Source organism: Microcaecilia unicolor, chromosome 8 (assembly GCF_901765095.1).
Source record: "Microcaecilia unicolor chromosome 8, aMicUni1.1, whole genome shotgun sequence".
NCBI lineage: Eukaryota > Metazoa > Chordata > Amphibia > Gymnophiona > Siphonopidae > Microcaecilia > Microcaecilia unicolor.
The window spans coordinates 52,599,496-52,618,536 of NC_044038.1; the positions used below are offsets into that span (position 1 = coordinate 52,599,496).

Here is a 19,041-nt window from a genome sequence, read left to right on the forward strand (position 1 = left end):
CTTCTTATTTGCGTAGAACCGCCATTTAAGAAATTTAAAACGGTTCTTAAAACGTGGTTACTTCACCAAGCACTTAGTCCAATTTAAGGCCTACCAGCAGGGGCGTAGCTACGTGGGGCCACGGGCCCTGGCCCCCCCCTGCCGACAACCCTCTCGACCCCCCTCCCGCCGCCAACCCGCCACCGCCGTCAGGTACCTTTACTGGTGGGGGACACCAACCTCCGCCAGCAGAGGTCCTCTTCTCCGGCGCAGCCGCGTTGCTGATCTGCAAGGCTTCTTTCTGTTTCTGTGAGTCTGACATCCTGCACGATGTCAGACTCACAGAAACAGAACGAAAGCCTTGCAGATCAGCCAGCAATGCGGCCGCGCTGGAGAAGAGGACTTCGGCTGGCGGGGGTTGAGGTCCCCTGCCAACAAAGGTACCCGACGGTAGTGGCGGGGAAGAGTTGGTGGCAGCGGGAAGGGGGGTCGAAAGGGTTGGCGCCGGGGGAGGGGTCAAAGTTGGTGGTGGCGGCGGGGCGGGGGGGGGGTCGACGCTGGGGGCTAAAATGTGCCCCCTCACCTCGGGCTCTGAACCCCCCCTCCGGCCGAAGTTTGGCTATGCCCCTGTCTACCAGTCTCAAGCACAGTTTCCTGCAGTACCCTCCCTTGCTTCCCTTTCCATGAGAGAATGCCCGGATCGGAACTGAGTGTTGTGTTATTTCTGTCCTATAATTTTATTGGAGTTCTTTTCTATTTCTTTTGCTCTTTTTATTTTAGACCTGTACACCGCTGTGATCTGCCAGTTAGCTAACGATGGTATAACAAATGTAAATAAACTATAAACTACTAATTTGGAACAGCCAGAATATAAAGAATTACAATAATGAAGCTGAGATAGTACCAGCGCACGGACTACAACTTGAAAATGTTCCTGAGTAATGAACTTCTTTATGTGCTGTAACTGTCTCAGTTTGACAAAAATCCTTTTAGCAAGTTAACCTTAACCTTTAAAGCATTTCGGATAGGTCTTCCACTCTACTTATCCAATCTTACTATTCCCTATTCAACTATACATTTGCTTCAATTCTTGAATGATTATCGATTAGTCCTTCCCAACCCCAAAAAGGCCATTCTTGAAACCACGAGACATTGATGCTCCAATTTACTGGAATTCTCTCCCTCACGAAATTAGACCTGAAACTTCATTTAAGAAATTCAAGTCAGCCATAAAGACTTGACTATTCCACCAGGCCTTTAGTACTACATAGAGTGTCTTCTGCCATAGGGTCAGTTTTTCCCATCCTTCTTCTTTGCTACTCCCTGTAATATAACCCCTGTACCTTTCCTCCCATCCCTCCCCCATTTATTTTCCTTTTGCCATCTTATAGTTTGTGAATGAATGTGAATTCTTTCCTGTCAGATTATTGTAGTTCTTTTCCTTTTCTTAATTGTGTTTTTATTGTACACTGCCTAGATCTACCTGTTAGTTTAAGGCAGTGTATCAAATTTATCTTAATAAATACATACATACATGCATAAATAAATAAGTATGGGCCCTGCTGCAGATAACTCGAGCTAAGCTTTAGTAAAAGACTCCCTAAGTTGTTTAATATGATTCTTCATAGACAACTGATTATATAAAGTTATCCCTAATACCCTCAGGGACAATTCCAATATAAAATAGGAAACCATAATTGTTAAAGAAGTAATAGCCGTTTCTATCAAAGGGGGAGAAAAGCACTGAATCTTTGTTTTGTTGGCATTTAATTTCATTTTATACTGAATGGCCCACTGTTCTATATATGGGCTGCTTTGAACATCAGAGAGCAGTCAAATACTTAGGACTAGTGGGTGACTCAGTCTAAAACCTCAGGTTCTTCCAACAGCGTAGTCATGGTTGGGTCTGGGCCCATTCACTTAGCCCTCAGGCCCACCCAGCAGCAGCACCAATTGTCTAACTAGCATGGATGCACAAGCCCTGCCAGCTGAAGAAATCCAGAGCTGCACCCAATCACTAAACTGTGGCATTCAGCAGCAGCAGAGCATTGAGCCACCAATGCTGGCATTGTGAGTATGCTTGGTTTTCGCACATGCTCAGTTTATGCACAAGAATGATCAGGATGCCAGCTTCAGTGGTTTGAAATGCAAAGTTAGAAGTAGGGGATGACTCAATGAGTTCTAGTGGAAGGACTTGATATAAAAAACAAACTTTATTAAGCAAGCATCAATACAGAACCCAACATGGGACCGTGTTTCAGTGGCTAAGACAGCCTGATTCAGGGGTCAACACCATTGTACATTAAAAAAAAAAAAGACATAAATAATGACAATAACAATAAATAACACAACCTAAAAGACTTCAATAAAACCAGTAAAAATAGACCGGACTAATATAAAATATAAATACAGATATCATAAAAGCTTCAGTAGTTTAACATGTTACCACTAAGTGCCATGGTTCAATTACTGAGCACAGCTCCAGATTTCTTCACCTGGCAGGGCTTGGGGGGTCCCCTGCCAGCTAAAATATTTTTTAATTATATTTTTTTTTGGGGGGGGGGGAAGAGAAGAGGGGAGGGGAGGTAGAGGAAATGGGCTGCCTAGTGCTCACCCATACTAAGCGTTGGCGTCCCCTGAACAACTCAGGTCTGTCTACACCTCTGTTTCCTTCTCTCTTACCAGGAATACTGGAGATGCAGAGCACATGGGCATTGCAGACAGTGAACTGGTCCACCACTGTGCCTGGCTGATTGGCATCAATGATCACAACTTTACTAGTGGAGAGGGTGCTGGTGAGGATCCATACCCGGCTGGATGTGGCATCCATCTCATGAAGCTCTTTTGCCTGTAACAGACATAAAATCAGAGGATCTGAAATATATAAATGGGTTTCTCCTGTAAAACTTCCAAGGACCCAATGAGGGACCAGTGCAGTAAAGTGTGCTAGGCTTTGCATACAGGTTAGCTTTTCTTTTGTGCACAATTGTGTGTGTGCCTTGTGAATAAATGCGTACCAAGACTTGGATAGATATTAGTGCACTACTCTTTTTAATTCCATGGTAATGAAGATATTAGCTATTCAGTGCAGATGCAGAGAAGTGCAGAGAAAACTAGACAGCTCAGAACAGGGTTTTCTAGCGCTGGAATTTTAATACAAGCAAACATACCAAGTCACGTGCATTTGGGCCCCTTCTCACGCTCACACACACAAGTACTCTCCTCAGATGCATTCTGGCTCAGGATCTGTCTCATCCAGGGGTGTAGCTATGGGGGGCCACGGGGGCCTGGGCCCCCCCAAATTTCATCCAGGCCCCTGGTTTGGCTGACGGGGGTCCCCAACCCCCACCAGCTGAAGCTTTCTTCAGCACAGTCTCCAGCCCAGCCGCGTTCGTTGCCTACCCCCTGCTTCTCTTTCTTCTTGCTCCTCCTGTGCACGCTGACTCTGCAGGCGGGGCGAAGCGAGGCGGTGGGGGGGGGGGGGTGAGGTGAGGCAGTGGGGGGGGGTGAGGAGGTGAGGCGGGGGGGGGCAGCGGGGTGGCACTCAAAATGTGCCCCCAATCTCGGGGCTCTGACCTCCTCCCACCGTGAGGTCTGGCTACGCCCCTGGTCTCATCTTTCCCTTCCCCACCTCTGGGGGCCTTCCCTGACTTCTTTCTCCTTTCAGGTCCTGCCAGCATATAGCTGTCTCCTCTCTACCCTTAGGCTCCTGACTTCATTCATTCCCCCCCCCCCCCCCCCCCCCCCGTCCTTCAAACTAGTTAAAAAGCAGAGAAACAGAGGTCAGAGACTGCACTGTATGCAGAACACTTCAGGATACTGTGGGGGAAAAAAAACAGGTTGACCTGAGTGAGCAAAGGAATCCAAAAAGTTAAGGAACAAGTGTAACCATATATTAAAAGAGATCCAATCAGATTTAGAATGAAGAAAATGCACTGTGGCATAATAAGACCAAGAATATTATAATGCAACCTCACCTTAGGTATTGCATTCAGTTCTGGTCGTCATATCCCAAAAAAGATATAACGGAATTAGAAAAAGTTCAAAGAAGAGAAACCAAAATGATAAAGGGGATGGAACTCCTCCCATATGAGGAAAGGCTTAAGAGGTTAGGGCTATTCAGCTTGGAAAAGAGATGGCTGAGGGGAGATATGAATGAGGTCTACAAAACCCTGAGTGGTGCAGAACGGGTAAAAGAGAATCGATTTTTCACTCTTTCAAAAAAGTACAAAGGGGGACACTCAAAGAAATTACATGGAAATATTTTTAAAACAAACAGGAGGAAATATTTTTTCACTCAACAAATAAGTTAAGCTCTGGAACTCATTGTGGGAGGATATGGTAACCGCGGTTAGTTTATCTGGGTTTAAAAAAGGTTTGCACAAGTTCCTGGAGGAAATGTCCATAGTTTGTTATTGAGATGGACTTGAGAGAAGCAACTGCTTGCCCTGGGATTGGTAGCATGTTAGTAGTAGTAGCATGGAATGGTGCTAATTGGGTTTCTGCCAGATGCTTGTGACCTGCATTGGCCACTGTTGGAAGCAGGATACTGGACTAGATGGACCATTGGTCTGACCCAGTATGGCTATTGGGGAAGAAAGAAGATGGTACTGCAGTGTGGATATGGGTGTATAGGGAGTGAAGTAATGACAGATATTGGGATGTGATAGCATGGAAGTGGCAGAAGTAAACACAGTCAAAGCAAAATGCAGAGGAAATGAAGTGTCTGTTTACCTTCTTTTTTTCAGGGGACGTGTGGGCACTCTTACTTTCACCTTCCACCTCTCGATCACATGTCAAAGGATCCTGCCCTGGAGCAGTCTTTAATCCATTCCCAGAATCCTCTTCAAGTGGCTTCCATCCAGTCAGATCAACTCCAGCTGCACACCACAGCTGAAAGACAAAACAAAGCACAAAACTGTGTGTCTGCCTTATACACCAATGAGAGCTGAGCCATCTTCTGCAGTGTCAGCTGTTTTCCCAGCATCTATGACACAGGCTCAAGAATCAGAGCTTGCATCGGCGGCCACCAGTCAGTAAATCAGAGTGCAACCTGTCTTACCACATATAAGAAGCACTTACAATAAGCTCAATAAAATAAACAAGTTTACAAGAGCAGAAAATGCTTGTACACACAGGTCAGTAAACCTATAATCACTAGTTCTGGTTCAGGTCTCCTCTCCATCATTCACTGTGCAACATCAAACACACCATAATAATTTTATATGACAGGCCACCTAAATTGTGCAGTGGGCATTTGAAAAATTGCATCCATTTTAAGAGTGCTTCTAATATTACCTCACTGAAAGTACTCACAGTTACACCTGTTCTGAGGCAGAAACACATTCACTGTTTTATTTTATGCACTTGTGTGTGTATGTTATAAAATACGAGCGTTAACAGCAGATCTCACCCAAAGAAATGTTTCTGCTCAAATCAGATAAACTTATGCACATATAGTTTGGGCACACAGACCCAGGGCAATTTCATAAAAGGCAAAAATTATTTTTTAAATTAGTTTATCCAGACCTTACATGCACGGTATTGCTTGTTAAACCCAAAGGTGAAACTTAAGGGTGGTAAACAATTTGATATAAACTGTGTTGATTATGATTTTACTTGTTTTGTACTGCTTTCTGACCTACTGATCTACTACTACTACTATAAATCATTTCTATAGCGCTACCAGTCCATACGCAACGCTTCACAATTGAACATGAAGAAAAAGACAGTCCCTGCTCAAAGAGTTTACAATCTAAATCAGGACAGACAGACAGGACCAATAAGGGATAAGGGTAGGACAGACAGAAGGACACATAGGGAAAGGGACTATTGAAGAGAGGAAGACAAGATAAAGGTTACGAGCAAGTGACAAGTTAGGAGTTAAAAGCAGCATCAAACAGGTAGGTCTTTAGCCCGGATTTGAAGGTGGCCAGGGATGGAGCTAGACGTAACGGCTCAGGAAGCCTATTCCAGGCATAAGGTGCGGCGAGATAAAAGGAACGGAGTCTGGAGTTAGCGATGCAGGATAAGGGTGCAGTTAGGAGAGATTTGCCTAGTGAACGGAGTTCCTGGGAAGGAGTCTAGGGAGAAATGAGGGTGGAGAGGTAGTGAGGGGCTGCAGAGTGAATGCACTTAAAGGTCAATAAGAGGAGCTTGAATTTTATACGGAAACGGAAAGGGAGCCAGTGAAGTGAAGTGATCTGTACATCTGTTGTGTTATTTTGGTGGGTGGAAACAGTCAGTTGGCTTACAGGGAGGGAGGGAAAAACGGGAGGGGAAGGATTCTTGGGGTATGTTCTCTGTGAAAGTTTATATTGTGCCATGTTGGATGGTTCACTGGTTTTTCTTGTTCTGTATGAAGTTTATCTAGCAACATGTTGTGCTTTGAATAAAGATGATTAAAACATTTTTTTAAAAAAACCTCAACTTTAATGTGCTCAAATTCTCTGGGGTAAAGCTAGTTCAACTGTGTGAATTATTTTATAAAACAGCTACAATCTTATTTAGATCAATTTGCCCTATGGTCTGTGATGTACACCCTAGAAATAAGTGTTCTGGATTACTTATTATATATCTCTCCTTGATCAAGATGATTTGGTTTCTTATGCCCTTATATGAAAGACTGACTGCTGCTGATGATAGTACCACAAAACTACCACCAGGGGTCAGCAGGTGCCATTTTGCATTTTGTATGGTCCTATCTGGCTGCTTGGCTATGCAGCAGCATCAATACTGAATATGGCCTGTGGCCACATAAGTGCTGTCTCCTCCCTGATTGTGCCTCTGGACCTCCCCTTCACTGTCCATTTTCTGAATGGGTGGTTAGAGCTGATAGTCAGCGGCACTGCCCAGTTAAGAGCTGTTGAACATCAGCAGCCGGCCTACTCAATGTAGTTTAACCGGGCAGGAGCCTCTCCTGCGTGGTTAAGCCATTTTGAATATTGGCTCATGGTGTCTGAGGATCTCAAGGTGACAAAACAATGCAACAAGGCGGCAGCAAAGGCCAAAAGGATGCTAGGCTGCATAGAGAGGGGGTATAACTAGCAGAAGAAAGGAGGTGTTGATGCCCCTGTACAAGTTGTTGGTGAGGCCTCACTTGGAGTACTGGCTTCAGTTTTGGAGGCCGTATCTTCCTAAGGATGTAAAAAGACTTGAAGCAGTTCAGAGAAAAGCAACGAAAATGGTATGGAGTTTGCATAACAAGAAGTATGAGATAAGACTTGAGGACCTGAAAATGTATACCCTGGAGGAAAGAAGAAACAGGGGTGATGTAATATAGACATTCAAATATCTGGAAGATATTAATCTACAAACAAATCTTTTCCACAGACGGGAAGGTGGTAGAACTAGCGGACATGAGTTGAGGTTGAAGGGGGCTTACTCAGGAATAATGTCAGAAAATACTTTTTCACTGAGAGGGAGTGGTAGATACCTGGAATGCCCTCCCGCAGGAGGTGGTAGGGAAGAAAATGGTAATGGAATTCAAATATGCATGGGATAAACACAAAGAAATTCTGTTTAGAAGGAATGGATCCAAATAAGCTTAATGGTGATTAGGTGGCAACACCAGTAATTGGGAGCAGACTTCTATGGTCTGTGCCCAGATTGTGGCTGGACAGATTCAGCTTCAGAAGTTGGCGATCAAGACCAGTGCTAGGCAGACTTCTATGGTCTGTGCCCTGATCATGGCTGAACGATTTGGATGGGTTGGAGTGGGGATTTTCAAGGGCCTCGATTACAACTTCAGTGCTGGGCAGACTTCTATGGTCTATGAAAATGGCAAGGACAAATCAAGATCAGGTATACATATGAAGTATGACATCATACCTTATGCTATGAGTTTATCTTGTTGGGCAGGCTGGACCATTACAGGTCTTTATCTACCATCATCTACTATGTTACTATGCAGAAAATGTGGACAAGTATGTATAAATGTGAGCACATAAATTCCCTGTGGTAATTTCCAGAGCGGAAATAAGTGCATACTTTCATCTTAATAATTCACCAAAGTCCATACAGAGAGAAGTATTCACACATCTTTTACACCTGTGTGCAGTTATATAAATAACCCCTAAATGTTGTAGATAGCTGCTCTCATCCTAATCACTGTAAGCATTGCCTCAGCGGTGTACCATATCCCTGGGAGCAGGTTCCTAAAGAGAGAAAAAGTGTCCGTTTGTGCACTCAGCAGTGAAAATCTAGGTTAATTTTTTAAATACACAAATATTAGAGAAAGGTCCCAATGCGTTCTGATAGTGTATTCTTCAGCTTTGGCCAAGCGACAACAGTTAGAATTATTTACAAACAGGAGCACTGTCTAAAACGCCATTTCTTACATGCTATTCCTTGTTTACCTTCATGGTGGGATCCTTTTCCACCAGAGGGCGACAGTACACAGGCACAGGAACATTCTTCATTCGCGTATCCTCCTGTCCACCATTGGGACTCAGCTGGAGTGAAGAAGAGCGTGAATAACAGAGGAACATTGGTTATCAGAACTATGGCTGGGTCATGGGACAAAGTGAATTCTCTGCAGCCTGCTATCTTTTATTGGACCAACATAAGAATTATATAACAATATTGAATATGAGCTTTCAAGTCAAAAACCTTTCAAGAAAATGATTAAAATATTAAATAACTGTAGCATATTAAATTGTTCTATCTGCACAGCTATGCATGTATGTTTGAATTATTCAGGTGGCCTGCAAGGGTCATATAATTTTTATAGGTTGAATACTGCATGTGAACCATTCCCTTTGGTCCCCTTGAAGTCTCCCTACTCTCAAGCCCTAGATCAGGATGTAACTTAACCATATTGATCATCTGACCCCTAGGCATTGTATATAATCTACTGTTGCCCTACCCTTGAGAAAGAGAACTCATTATTAGACAGCATTTAAATACCTCATGTATATTCAGAACCGGTACCTGTAGAAACGGTGGCACTGACTATAGGTATAAAGAGGCAGCTACTACCACTGAGCAGTTTAAGTTAGGGAAGCCATTTTGTCATCTTAACTTAAACCATTTAACTGCAGTGGAACGCCGATTATCCGGATATCCAATTATCTTGACAGGTGCACAGTGGCATAGCTACAGGTGGGCCCGGATGGGAACAGGCCCACCCAGCAGCTGTGCATCAGTCCCCTGTCTTTCCTCCTCCACCGGTGGTCCAGCATCCGCCCCATCTCTGAATCTTCTCGTTGTACCTTCCCGGCGATTCATCCTCGCAGCCCGCACTGGCCCCTCAGGAAATGATGTCAACGAGAGCAGGGACGCAGCAGAGAAAAGCCCTGCCCCTAAAATGTTTGTCCAATCATACGGATTTTCCATTATCAGGACTGCCCTCTGCCGAAGTTCGTCCTGATAATCGGCATCCTACTGTATAAGGAAAAGTGGCTGAATATCCCCCTTAGGCACAATGCCCTCTCTCTGTCCTAACCAGTTAAACGGTTTAAATATCGAGGGTGGGGGGGGGGAGGTATGAGTCTACTTTGTAAAGGCATATAGACATCTGTGTTACCTTTCTAAATAGACATAAAATAGGAGTCTTTTTGGACTTCTCACATAGGCATCCTGTTATAAACTTAGCCTCATGTTTCTGTGTACTTGCACTTGTGTATAACTATAACCTCAGCCAATTTTATAAAAACTTATTTGAGTGCTCAAAACACTCAGGGCCGCCGAGAGACTGACCAAGCCCGGGGCAAGGCGCCACCACCGGGGCCCCCCCCCCCCCCCCCAAGGATTGTCATCATGCTGCTGGATCCCCCCTCAGGATCATCATCGTCGTCGCCGCAGGCCCCCCTCGGATCGTTGTCGCCGCCCCCCCCCCCCCAGGATCCACCACCCCACTCTCCCCGATCGCTGCTGCCGCCTGCCCTAGGTACCTTGGCGGGCGGGGATCCCAAGGTCCCACCAGCAGAAGAGTTTGTTCCTCTAGCTCTGCTCTTCTTCCTTCTGCCGCATGGCCTTCCCCTGCGACTGCTTTTTCTCTCAGGTCGACCATGCGCGACCTGAGGGGAAAAGCAGCCACTGGGGAAGGCAAAGCGGCAGACTGTGAAGAAGAGCAGTCTAGTGTGTCTTTTCCTCCAGGTCCTCCCCAGCCTCTAAGGGGGGCCTAGCGCTGGAGTTTTCTCTCTCCTCCTGTTGGGACACAATCACCAGGGTCCCGTCAGGAGCAAGAGAGAGAGACCCCGTCCCCCCTTGGAGACCCCCACACACCCCTCCTCGTCAGTCCTGAAAACACTGTCCTACATACCCTTATAAAATTACTCCCTATATAATGAACACCTGACCTCTACCATCACATTCATCACACTCCCAGGCCACCCTGGTCTCCACATTCTTACCTCACAATGCTCAGTGGAATCCTACCTGTTTGTACTTGGCAGGAAGGCTCCAGCCACAAGCCTGCAGGCGGCCATCATCGTTCCGTACATGTTCCCGCACCTGGCGGTATTGCTCCCGCTTTTGTTCGCGGCGAGCGGATGATGTACAGTCACTGAGGAGAGAAGCAACAGTGTTACTTCTCAATCTATGGTTAGAAACAGAAGCATAGGGTCAGGGAAGGGCAAGCCATGTGCAGAAGCAAAAGAATAAAATGGAGTGCAGCAATTCAGAGAGCAAGGGGATAACTGCCAAATCAGATCAAGCGAGAAACAAAAAAGAAAAATGCAAAGATAAAAATAACGGTTTACAATCGGTCATGTCTTAAAATGCTTCTGTTCATAAAACCGCATCTCCTTCTTAAGGCTGTCCACTGAGTAGGTCACTACTTGTTACACAAAGACAGCCAGTGATAGAAGACAAAACTAGCCACAGTTTTCTTTCTCTCTTTTCCTTGTCAGAGATCAGTGAAAAGGTAGTCTGATTACACAGGCTTGTAAGGAAGCCAGCACGGCACCCTGGAGCTGGACTGAGAACCACCAACTCATCTTACTACATAGCACCCTATTGACACGAGTGAGTTATGAACCGATGGCCTTGAGGTGAAAGCACTGCGATCATTCCATGGAACGAAAATCAAGCACATCAACCCTTGTCCCCTTCACCTGCCATTTGGGGGACAAGGGTCGATGTGCTTGAGTTTTGCATAAAAGCGAATTGATTTTTCACTCTTTCAGAAAGTACAAAGACCAGGAGACACTCAATAAAATATGGAAATACTTTTAAAACAAATAGGAGGAAATATTTTTTCACTCAAAGAATAGTTAAGCTCTGGAACTTGCTGCCAGATGATGTGGTAACAGTGGTAAGCATATCTATGTTTAAAAAACGCTTGGACAAATTTCTGGAGGAAAAGTACATAGTCTGTTATTGAGATGGACATGGGAGAAGTCAATGCTTGCCCTGAGATTGTTACCATGGAAAGTTGCTATTAATTGGGTTTCTGCCACATGCTTGTGACCTGGTTTGGCCACTGTTGGAAGAATGATATTGGGCTAGATGGACCATTGGTCTGTATGGCTATTCTTATGTTTTTATCCTCTCTGCTCCCTTCATAATGATCCTGCCAAAGGACTATTATTAAAGTGGGACCAGCAAAGAAACATTCATGGCTGTCCTGCGAGTACCTAGGTCGTCTTCAGCACAACTGTTGTTAGCACGGTTTCACTGGCTACTGGTGGCTTGTTTGAATTTCAAATTTATGTCAGTGACTTTTCGAGCAATGCAAGATAAGTGTCCGCATTACTCACAGGATAGAAGTGATTGTTACTGTCTGGGCAAGCAGCTGAGATCTGGAGTTACCTTCAATAAATACAGGAAATGAGGAAGGTGTGTTATTAGGACAGAGTTTTTCTGTGGCAGCTCCAGTGGTATGGAAGAGACTACTGGTAGAGCTGTAGGAGGAACAGAATTGTAAGACTTTCTGTTAAGAAACTTAAAAGGCAGCTATTCCCATAGGTTGGATGGAGTTATCAGGATTGAGATATTAATAGAACAACTAAGGATACAATAATTGGCAGCTTAGGAAATTGTTTAAAAAATCATGAATAGAAATTATATATATACATATATATACTAGTACAAAAGGCCCGTTTCTGTGAGCAATGAAACGGGTGCTAGCAAGGTTTACCTGCAGGAGCGTCGGGAGGGTGCAGGTGGGTAGTTTGTTTTTTGCAGGTGGCAGCTTCGGGGTCCCGGCGGATCAGGTGTTCGGACGGCACTCCTCCCCCTGCGTAGCTCGGTGTTTGTCGCTGTGTGTCGGGGGGGTGGAGGCCCTGCGTAGGCCGCTGTTTCTTGCAGTGTGTCGGGGAGGTAGCGTCGGAGGGCGGTGGAACTGGCGATAGGCTGAGTGTCATAGCCCCGCCCTCCACGTCCTCATGTTGTGATGTGAGGGCGGGGCATACACTCATGGGATCTTGCAACTACAAATTTGCATTTCGAATGTTGGGGTTGTGAATTATGTGTGGATGGGGCGTGGCTGAGGGCGGGTCTATGAGTGAGAGTGAGAGTGAGAGTGAGTGGTGCTGACAGCCTAGAAGACTACAGGGCTTGAGAGGAAGTGACGTCACCAGGAGAGATGGCAGCCTAGCTTGGAAGCTCCGTCTCCTCGCGCTATATTTCAGCTTTAAACAGCAGTAAAAAACGGCAGCAAGCGTGAGAAAATAGCGAAATCAGCTTATTAAATTCTCCCTTCAACAGAATTGGCGATGAGCAAAACTCCCGCTACACGCAAAAAAGAGAGTGAGCGGTCTGAGAAAATCATGGCGGGAAAAAGCGCCAAACGCCACGAGACACCAGAGCGGGCCTCGCATTCCGACTCCGAATCGGCCCAGTCTCAGGCTGAGCAGCGACACCCGCCCTCCAAAAAAGGTATCCCAACTGAACTGCGGAAGTTCTTAGCGAATATTCAGGCAGAGATAAAGCAGTCGAAGGATGAAATTCTGGAACGCATGGATTCTCTGAGCACAGACCTCCGTGAGTTGGGGGGGCGGGTGGAAGATGTAGAACTTAAACAAGAAGAACAGGCAGAGACACTGCTCAAACATAACGAGAAGCTGCTTGAACTGGACAAACACCGACTGGAACTAGAATATAAGATAGATGATTTGGAAAATCGAGGGAGGCGAAACAACCTTAGGTTTCGTGGGGTGCCAGAAGGAGGAGAAATAGAGAACGTTACACAGATTGTGCAGACGATATGTGCCTCTTTACTTGGCCCAGAAGCTGGAGAGAATACCATGGAACTGGACAGAGCGCATAGAGCGCTTGGAGCTCGCAAAGAACAGCAACAGCGAGATATTATTGTCCGCTTCCACAAATATGAAACCAAGGAATTGATCATGACAAAGGCGCGGAAGGCGCAGAATCTGGAGTTTGGAGGCGCAAAGGTATTGGTGTATCAAGATTTGTCGCAATATACCTTGCAGCAACGACGACAAATGAAACCAGCCCTAGATATTTTAACAAAACATCAAGTGCAATACAGGTGGGGCTTCCCGTTTTCTTTGAACTTTACCCTGAAGGGTAGCAAATATCGTGTGCGATCCTTACAAGAAGCCTGGGAGGCCTTGCACGCGGCAGAGCTGGTGAACTCGGCTATCCCACCAGGTGAGCTGGCATCATCCACCATGGCTAAGCTTCAGGGCTGGCAAAGAACATCGGGGCGACATGGCAACAATAAGAGATGATTGGACAGATTCCAGTTCAGAAAAAAGACATTTGGACTGAGTAAATGGACATAGATATATGTCATTGTGCCTGGTTCCCGTTGGTCTGCCAGGAGCTGTTCAAACAGGCGACCAAGTCTGGTGGATGACCAGCTAATTATTGATGTAAGGTGAGGGTTATGGGACTATAAGTTTGATTGAATTGCACAAATGACATGATGTGGTTGGCTGAGGCTGGAAGTGTATAGATGCACCTTACAGGAACTAACACTATGTTGAAGGGGGATGGACAGGGTTGTATACCATAAAGGTTGAATGCTGGAATGCAACTGGGCGGGGGGAGGGGATGTCTGGCTGGGGTGTCGGGAGTGTTGTGACCCACTTACTCGAAACCCATCTAGGGGTTTTACACTCCTGGCTGGTGTAACAGTGGGGAGATGTTGGGGAGGGACTGGGGGAATGAGACGAGGGAGGGTTATGGAGGGAGGGAAGACATAGGTAACAATTATTGCTATACTGACCTGTGCTGCTCACAAAGGGGATGTACATTGCTTTTATTCTCTGCAGACCTTAGCTTTTCTTTACACACTAGGACATGTGTCCTGAGCTGAAGATAGTCTCCTATAACGTCAAGGGACTTAACATGCCTCAAAAAAGACAGAAGCTCTATGGGGAACTCCACCGTTTAAAACCACACATAGTTCTATTGCAAGAAACACACCTGCGTCGCAAACACGAGAAATTTCTCTCCTGCCCTGGTTACTCAGGGGTCTAATGCGCATCCGGGGCGGATTCAAGGAGGGGAGGAGTGGCGATATTGATGCACTCTTCACTGGGGGCCCAGGTGACGCAGACTAAAAGAGACCCTGGGGGGCGTTTTTTATTTTTACAACTTACGCTAGACCAAGTAGTCCTCACGGTAGCATCAATATATGCCCCAAATTCTGGACAAGGGGAATTTTTTAACAAAATTCGAACCTTATTGGGGACCTTTACTACGGGGGCGCTTATACTTGGGGGCGACTTCAATGCCGTTATGAATCCAGGGCACGACCGTTCTGGGGCAGTTAGGACGGAGGGGCACAAAGAAGCGCGATCGCTGGCCTCGTTGGCTTATTCCCTGGGACTCTTAGATCTTTGGAGACTGACACACCATACAGAAAGGGATTACACTTACTACTCTCCGGTACATGAAACATACTCCCGTATTGACTACATCTTCCTCGACACCACATTAGTGGAATTAGGCCCGGACGCTGGAATTGGTAGTATGACGATATCTGATCACGCTCCAATATGGGTCACTCTCCCAAACATTCAGACTGAAGTGAAAGACAGACGCTGGTCTCTGAACGCGAGCCTGTTGCAGGATGAGCAGGTGGTGGAGGGCTACAAACAGGTGTTTAAAGATTACCTCGACCACAACTTAGCTTCTGGCCCACCGCTGCATGTGGTGTGGGACGCTTTAAAGGCGGTGTCCAGAGGACACTTTTTGCAATTGGCTAGTACGCGTGCAAGGGCCCGTAGATCTCGCTTAAACGCATGCATAGGACGTATACAGGCACTGGAGCAACAGCACAAGGCTGGTCCCTCGCCACAAATCTGGGATGCCCTGTGTAGGGAGAGAATGGCGTTGGATTCGATGTACTCGGAACAACTTGAGCTAATAAGGGCGAGACAGGGTGTACAATCATATGAACTAACTAACAAAGCTGGGCGCCTATTGGCAATGCGATTGCGAAGACAGAAAGTGGATAGAATGATTAAGCAGGTGAAAGATAGAGGGGGTGGTTTGTTGCGTCATTCGGCACTCATTCGCCAGCGCTTCAGAGAGTATTATCAGAAGCTCTACGAGCAGGAGATTGAACCCCCTGGGGAAAAAATAGATAACTATTTGCAAGACAGTGATCTCATCCCTTTAGCTAAACAACATCAGGAACTGTTAGAGAGGCCTAAAGAGGTCCAGGAGGCGATTGGAGGTATGCCCTCAAACAAGTCTCCGGGGCTTGACGGCTTCCCCAACGAGTTCTACCGGTCATTCGCCATTGAATTGGCCCCCTTGCTTGCAGATATGTTTAATCAGGTAGGGGTGGGAGGAAACCTGCAACAAACAATGCTGGAGGCCTGGATAGCGGTGATCCCAAAGCCCGGCAAAGATCCCACTGAATGTGGCTCTTATAGGCCTATATCTGTACTAAATGCTGACGTTAAAATTCTGGCCAAAGTCCTTGCTAATAGGCTGGCACCGCTCATGCCAACCTTAGTGCACCCTGACCAAGTGGGCTTTGTTTCCTATCGAAAGGCGATGGACAATATCAGACGCACTTTAGATCTTATATACTTGGCCAAGCGAAACCAGAGACCATTGTGCCTCTTAAGCCTAGATGCAGAAAAGGCCTTCGACAGGGTCCACTGGCCCTTTATGTATAGGACCTTGGAGACTTTGGGGTTTGGCACACGTTTCAGGGGCTGGATACAAGCATTTTATTCCTTTCCCAGAGCTTGCATTAAGATTAACGGCAGTCACTCAGATTCATTTTCCTTGCATAGGGGCACAAGACAGGGTTGTCCTCTTTCCCCTCTTTTGTTTGCTATTGTCATGGAGCCATTTGCCTCTAAGGTTCGGAAAGATCCGCTGATTGCAGGGCCTACTGTGGCAGGGAGAATGCATAAAATGGCACTCTTTGCGGACGATGTTTTGCTGTATATTACCCGCCCCCACGACGCGCTCCCTAGGCTTACTCAACTTATTGAGGAGTATTCTGTAGTATCGGGCTTTAAAGTCAACATGACAAAGTCTGAGGCCCTGAATATCTCTCTACCGGAAGATACAGTTGCAGAACTTAAAGCTGCTCATGCTTTTCGGTGGGCGGGTAGACACATTCGATACCTGGGGGTGAACCTCACTTCCAACTTGTCTGACTTGTTCTCCGCTAACTATAAAGGCCTGGTTCGAGCCCTTGCGGCAGACATGGAACGCTGGGGTGATCTAGAGGTCTCCTGGTTCGGGCGTATAGCAATTCTTAAGATGAACGTCTTACCTCGAATCTTATACTTATTCCAGGTGCTGCCTGTAATGATGCCCAGACGATTTCTTGCCTCTTTGCAAGATAGAATTGTGCGTTTCGTCTGGGCAGGAAAACATCCTAGGCTGTCTCGTGCCCTGTTGTATCAAGGGAGACGTCGGGGAGGCCTGGCGGTCCCAAATGTCTTCTGGTACTATCGGGCGGCCCAAGGAAAGGTAGCTTTGGAATGGTATCAGGGATACCCGGACAGACAATGGGTGCACTTGGAACAACATTCTGCAGGTACGACACCGCTGGCTGCGCTGATGTGGCTACCAAAGCCATTTCGCAAGCTTGCTGAGAGCGTCTGTCCCTCGGTGGAGGTTACCCTTCACTATTGGGATAAGTTGTTTCCGGGGGGCAGGTGTACTTTGACACGTTTGGCCCCTATAGCACACAACCCGTTATTCCTGCCTGGGACGACGGAGGGCTCGGTCATGAGGTGGTACAGGGAAGGGCTACGAACATGGGACCAGCTGTTTGATGGAGACACTCTCCTTGAATTTGGAGAGCTGCAGTCACGAAACCCAGGGGTGTTGAGAGACGATTTTGCATACTACCAATTAGCTCACTTCCTTCGCACCAAGGCCGTTACTACGGTAATTAAGCGTACCAAAGGCTACTTAGAGGAGATATGTGAAAAGTTAACCACTTCTAGAGGCTTGATAGGCACACTTTACAAATATATCACTACGCAAAACCCTGTGTATGAGTGTCATAGGAGGGCTTGGGAGAGGGATTTGGGGGTGACACTGGATGTGCCGGGGTGGGAGAGAATAGAGCGTGAAGCGACAAGGGTCTCCATACACGTCCCGCTAAGGGAAAATGCTATGAAGGTGCTATACAGATGGTACCTTACTCCTGACCGCCTCCAGCGCATATACCCAAATACATCAGGTCTTTGCTGGAGAGGGTGTGGTATGAGGGGGACGATGGGACACCTTTGGTGGAATTGTCATAAAGTGAGAGCTTTCTGGAAGGCGGTTCAAAACAGGCTGCAGAGCTGGTTACAAACACCCATTCCTTGGGCCTCGACGGTGTTTCTTTTTGCTGCAAAAGTAGAGGGCATGCCGGCTGCGCAGCATAAGCTGCTGAGGCAGGCGGTATGTGTTGCCCGAGTGACAATTGCACAGCACTGGAAACAACAGGGGGTCCCGTCGGTTAAGAGATGGCACAATAAACTGAAACATGTGTGCGAGATGGAAAGACTCTTGGCAGTCGGAGACATCAAACGCACAAGTGGCATGATATATGGCAGTTCTTTGTTAATGCAGTAGGTAATGTTTAGAACAGACACATGTGAGCAGTGTGAATGACGCACAGTGAGACAGTCGTGAAGGGCAGGGAAATAGAAGGGGGTGGGAGGGATTGGGTAGGTTTTAATAAAGGATGGAGGCGGTTGCTTAGATGGGGGATGGGGGGGGGTAATGTTCTCATTATTAAAACAAAATAACAAAAAGTTGAAGTTTCTACAGTTATATTTCACTGTTGTACTGTGGCAGCAAACTGCACTATTTGGATCTCATCTTGTCTGGACAACATTGTAAACATACCAGTGCAGAGCGATGAATATTGTATATTGTTTATTGCAAATTTTCAATAAAAGACTTCTTACAAATAAAAAAAAGAAGACTACAGGGCTTCAGTGTTTCCCTGCCACACAGTGAGGTTCAGAACGTTGGAGGTGAGAATTATTTATATAGATATATATATAAGGTGAACAAATTGAAGATACAGAAATGATTGGTTTGTATTAGTGATTGTAGTCCTGGTTGTATATGATTACTTCCTTTTTTTATTTTTACTGATTTGTTTTTAAATCTTGCATTTTAATTATGAATGTTATCTTGTATTCTTGCTTAGATATAGGGGGAATATAAATCAGTAAACCTTAAACCTTATAATGACTGCTGCTTCTTGTCTTATACATGTATGGTTATGATGTTCTTAAAATGCTTGGGGCAGATAAATATAAGGAAAAAGCAATCTGTGACAAGGTAAGTAAAGGGATGAGTGGGAAGAAGTTTGCAAACAATATGACCATGGTTCTGAAACCTAGTCAAATTCCTGGCTATTATGTAGAACAACATTTCTAAATTTTTTGGAAAAACACAATACAACCGCGTACACTAACAGCTGTTCATATATTGGGCATATACATCAGGTCAATCATCTTTACTTGTCCTTCTCCTACAAACCACTGTTTAGTCTACTAGATCAATGATGGTAAATCCATTGGACTCTGTTGTCATAAAGCTTATCTCAAATTAGGACACTGCTCTATTTGGCTTCATTAATGTTAAGCTGGAAGTTGTATCTTGAGTAAGAATTGATTTAGTAATGAGTCACATTTAAGCTCATGTACAAGACAAGGTTGC

The 19,041-nt window shown here is 45.8% G+C and overlaps 1 protein-coding gene across 1 annotated transcript in view; it reads right to left on the reverse strand.

Annotated features, from left to right (window-relative positions):
* MAPK8IP3 (mitogen-activated protein kinase 8 interacting protein 3) overlaps positions 1–19,041 on the reverse strand; it is a 229,698-nt gene that overhangs the window by 46,409 nt on the left and 164,248 nt on the right. The window contains exons 16-19 of the mRNA XM_030211285.1: positions 10,360–10,486; positions 8,337–8,432; positions 4,714–4,872; positions 2,662–2,827 (exon numbers count right to left, since the gene is read on the reverse strand). Coding sequence (XP_030067145.1) covers positions 2,662–2,827; positions 4,714–4,872; positions 8,337–8,432; positions 10,360–10,486 — 548 coding nt within the window. The remainder of the gene's footprint in view (positions 1–2,661; positions 2,828–4,713; positions 4,873–8,336; positions 8,433–10,359; positions 10,487–19,041) is intronic.